Raw genomic sequence first — 4,759 nt, 5'->3', positions numbered from 1 at the left:
ATAAGATCAGAATCAAGGGTCAAAAACAAATCGTGTGTAGAAACGAAATCGGATTCACTATGGCATGCCACGGAGAATCATTTCGGCTTCACCTTTTTGCACGCAGGGCACGCAAAACGAGACTGACGCGTCTCGATAATTCAACAGTCACTCCCAGCCGTCCGTTGTTTGTCGATTAAACTGCAGTCGCTGGATTGAGAAAATGGAAGACAACTGTAAAGCAATCCTCGCGTGATAATTATCTGGTGTTTCGAAATACCATAGGAGCTCACTAATCTAACGTTCTGAAATAAATTTTAAAATCAATCTTAGAATAAACGGTCAAGATGAAATCTTGTGCATACATACATTGCACTCGGATTCACCAACTCACGCACGCGGTGGATTAATTATCCAGTCTCGTTTCTTCACGCAAGCACGACAAACGAGATTGACAGGTCTGACTCGCATTTCAGCAGTCCAATTTTTTGCGATTAAAATTCAACCATTGGATCAATCTAGTGGACGACAGCTGTAAACCATGCCCAACTTGATCTGGTGTTCCGCGGAACAGAGTAAGCTTGCTAGAATTACTTGATCGAATGACTGAAATCAAATCAATAAATTAATCTATATAATCTACGGACTGTGTTACAGGGTTACACAAGATTTCATTAGACACGGTCGTATTGGACCAAAAACTTTTAAATGCATAAGTGGGACGCGCGGCACGCTAGGAAAAAATTACAAATATTGGATCAAATCCAACTGTTCATTAGTAATGTTTTTTTTTCAATTCAGATTATATCCAATGGTTGGGGGCTAGTTTGAGAGAAAAGTAACTCGAAAAAAAGGCTTTCCTCTCTCTTTGTTCTCTCCATTCCAATTAGAGCTCTAACCAGGCTAACCAGAAATGAAGAGAGAAGGGAAGGCAGAAGGCTGAGCGGCAGTGCCTGCGAGACCGAAAGGGAGAGGGAAATGAAATGAAACGATCTAATTTCTTTCTGATTCGCAATAGGAACTGTGAAGTGAGCATTCAATGCATCTCCCATCGTGGTTGATGAGTTGAATGCACGCAATAAATCCTTCTTAACCCCCTCCCAACAACCCGTTCGTTTCAGATCCTCAATTGAACCGTTGATGAATCATCTGATATTCATCCAATGGCTTTCTAACCACTTATACAATTTTTGTGTGAGAAACTCTCTTGATCTATCGCGTGACTCGCTGCTATTTTGAACAAGAAGAGTTCTCCTAGCCTGTCCAATCTTGCCGCCTAATCCCCTTTTTCTTATCTTCTTTACATTGTTTATTTGATTATTTGTGTTTTTTCAACTATTCTTTTAATCTTCTGTGACATCTTTGGTTGTGGTGTGGCAAAGACAAAGATGATTGCTCTTGATCTAACTGTGACGGAAATGGCAATCGAGTACTGGGCTTTCAAGTACTCGGTTGCCATTTTTTTTATTCATTCCCAAATCCCCCCATCCCCCTTATATACTCGAGTGTATGAACCTATGATGTATGCAAAACTTGCTTGCAAGTTACTCGAGTTGTTCAGTTGTTAATTGTTTGAACTTGTTTGCTCTTGCTTGCTGCTTGCTAACGAGAGATAATCAGAAAACATTCTGAAGAGCCTCTTCTGCCTTTAAGTTAAGTTTTTTTTTTTTTTCTTGAACCCTAATTCCAAACTATTTCTATTTTTTAGAGTATTCTTAATTTATTCCATTATGTTTTGGTTGTTCGAAAATGCACTAACTAATGTTGCTAATTTTAATCATTTCAGGGAGTCTGGTAGCACTGAATTTGGAAGCTACAACAGTCTGATTGATTGAAGTTTGAGGGTTTTTTAAAAAAACTTGTTTCGTCTGTTTTCATTAATGAATAGGAAACATAGATAGAGTTGCTATGTTAGAACTATGATTCTGATTCTGTTAGCATGAATTGCTATGTTAGAACTATGATTCTGATTTTGCTAACATGAATTGCTATGTTAGAACTATGATTCTGATTTTGCTAACATGAATTGCTATGTTAGAACTATGATTCTGATCCTATAAAATGAATTGATTAAAATAATTTTGCTATGTTAGAACTTATGATTATGTTTTAACATTTGCTCTCCGATTACTTAATGCTTTGATTAAAACATATTGCCATGTATATCTATTTTTCTAATTAATCTCTGTCTGCTCCTCCTTAATCCTTTTGTTTAGTCTCTACCTCCTTGTGCTATGTTTATCTATGATTCTTTTACTCAATAATTATTTATGTTAGTCAAAAATTTGCCATGTTAGAAAATAGAAAGCTAGAAGTTAATCATCAATTAAATTTTTTAATTAACAATTATGGAGAATACGAGTCAGTCCATGGAATTGGAAGATATTGAAGTTGATGTAGATTATGATATACTTACTGTCATCCCTACACCTGGATCTGTTGAGTCTGGTAGCACTGAAAATACACCAAATCAACCTGTTAACACTGTTTCTCCTGCTGGGGCTACGGCTGGGGCTGGGGATGGAAGTGGCCTGAGTGAGAATGGACAATATCAAAAGAAGGAATGGCAAAAGACTTCTAAAGTCTGGAATGACTTTGGTTCAGTTACAATAGGGGGAGTTAAAAAATCATAGTGCAATTGATGTAAGAGATTGTTTGCTGTTGGCAAATCTAGTACTACCTCAAACCTAAATAGGCATTTGATTTTATGTGTTAGATTTGTGGAGTTTAATAGCAGTAAAAAGCAAAAGACTTTGTCATTTGAGCCTAGTTGTGACCATGATGGTGTAGGAAGTCTGACAACTTTTTGTTACAAAGAGAGTAGGGTTAGGGAACTTGCTGCCCATATGGTGCTACTCCACGAGTACCCTTTTAATATGATGGAGCATGAACTTTTTAATAAGTTCATGAGGGCCTGCACACCCCACTGGAAAAAAATAAGCCATGCAACTATTAGGAATGATTGCATTACCACTTACCAAAATGAAAAAAGGAAGCTAAGAACACTTTTGAAATTGGTTGACAAGGTGAACATCACCACCGATATGTGGACCTCTTGTCAAAGAGTGTCATATATAGTGGTGACTTGCCACTTTGTGGATTCAACTTGGTGCCTCCAAAAAAGAATTTTAAATTTTTGCAATGTACCTCCTCCACATTCTGGTGTTGTGATTGCTGATGCATTAAGGAATTGTTTTTCTGATTGGGGAATTGAGGATAAAATTCATACCATTACTGTTGATAATGCTTCAGCTAATGATTCTGCAATTAGAATTATAAAAGATGACTTTGAGTTGAAGAATGCTTTGTCGGTTGGGGGTAGGTTGTTTCATGTTAGGTGTTGTGCACACATTACAAACTTGTTGGTGCAGTCTGGGCTTGTTGAAATTAGGGGTATTATAGATGATGTTAGGCAGGGCATAAAATATATAGTGGCTTCTAAAAGTAGGTTGAATGTCTTTAGTGAGATAGCAAAGAGATTGCATTTACCCTGTAAGAAGCTGATTTTAGATGTCCCCATACGTTGGAACAGCACCTATTTGATGTTGGACACTGTAATTAAGTATAAAGAAGTGTTTCCTAGGTACCATAGAGTTGAGCAAGCATTTCAGTGGGTTGTAACTCCAGAACAGTGGGAAATGGTGGGTAATGTGAACCAGGTTTTGTCAATTTTCAATGATGTAACCAATGTTGTGTCTGGTAGTGAGTACCCTACTGCAAATTTGTATTTTCCTGAGGTTTGGAGGATGAAAGAAGTTTTGATGATCAAGTGTGATGATAGGAATGAGTACATGAGGTCAATGGCAAGTACGATGATTGACAAATTTGATAAGTATTGGGGTGATAGCAATTTGTTGATGTCCATAGCTGCTGTCTTAGATCCTAGATACAAGATGAAGTTGATCAATTTCTGTTTCCTTATCATTTATCCTTTGACCGAAGCTTGTAGTCACATTAAGAATGTGTTGGTAGTTTTGAAAGAGTTATTTGAGTCATATGTTTTTGCCCATACGGCTTGTATATAGCAAGAAACTGTCCAAGTAAATGTTCCTTCTTGTTCTTTCTCAAGTGCAATTGTTGGAGATGTGGTGTCCAAAATTTCTGAAGGTCGATCAAGGTTTGCTGACCATATAAGAAGTAGTGACATCATCCGGCCCATTAAAACAGATTTGGATGTTTATCTTGAAGATGATGTCTACATTTGTGGTAAGAATGAGAATGGAGTATATATGGAAACAGATTTTAATGCTTTGGCATGGTGGAAATGCAATGCCTTGAAGTACCATATCTTGTCTAGAATGACAAAGGATATCTTGCCTGTTTCCATAAGTACAGTTGCTTCTTAATCCTCCTTCAGTGCTGGTGGTAGGGTTATTGAACCCCATAGAGCATCGTTATCCGCTGACACTGTTCAGATGCTCTTATGTGGTTCAGATTGGGTGAGAGCACTTCATGGCATCAAGAGAAAATCTGCTGGTGATGTAAGTTTTGTTTCCAATTTATGTATTTAGACTATTTAGAGTTTTACTAAATTTTATTTATGTATGAATTCGCCATATTAAATTTGTGTTTGTTTTTGTAGAAATTGGTTGAAGTGGAGTTGCCTACAACTACAACTTCAACTACCTGAATGTGATGTGATGCAGAATTTCAGACAGGGGAGTGTATTACTATTACAATTTACAATCTATTCCAGTCCTTTACTTCTTTAAGTCTGTAATTTGAACACTTCATTTTTGGTTTCAGTCTCCATTTGCTTATTAAGTCTGTATTTTGATAA

General features: G+C 37.0%; 1 protein-coding gene across 1 annotated transcript; it reads left to right on the top strand.

The window, feature by feature from the left end:
* Positions 1 to 2,327: 2,327 nt before the first annotated feature.
* LOC132168972 (zinc finger BED domain-containing protein RICESLEEPER 2-like) lies at positions 2,328 to 4,609 on the top strand. Its single transcript, XM_059580071.1, has 5 exons — positions 2,328 to 2,577; positions 2,770 to 3,947; positions 4,005 to 4,237; positions 4,337 to 4,460; positions 4,562 to 4,609. The coding sequence occupies exons 1-5, from the start codon at positions 2,328 to 2,330 to the stop codon at positions 4,607 to 4,609; spliced, it is 1,833 nt and encodes a 610-aa protein (XP_059436054.1).
* Positions 4,610 to 4,759: the final 150 nt, after the last annotated feature.

The sequence above is a fragment of the Corylus avellana genome, chromosome ca1, assembly GCF_901000735.1.
Source record: "Corylus avellana chromosome ca1, CavTom2PMs-1.0".
Taxonomy (NCBI): Eukaryota; Viridiplantae; Streptophyta; class Magnoliopsida; order Fagales; family Betulaceae; genus Corylus; species Corylus avellana.
Note: the sequence above shows the minus strand (reverse complement) of the source record. Positions and strands in the feature narration are given on the sequence as shown.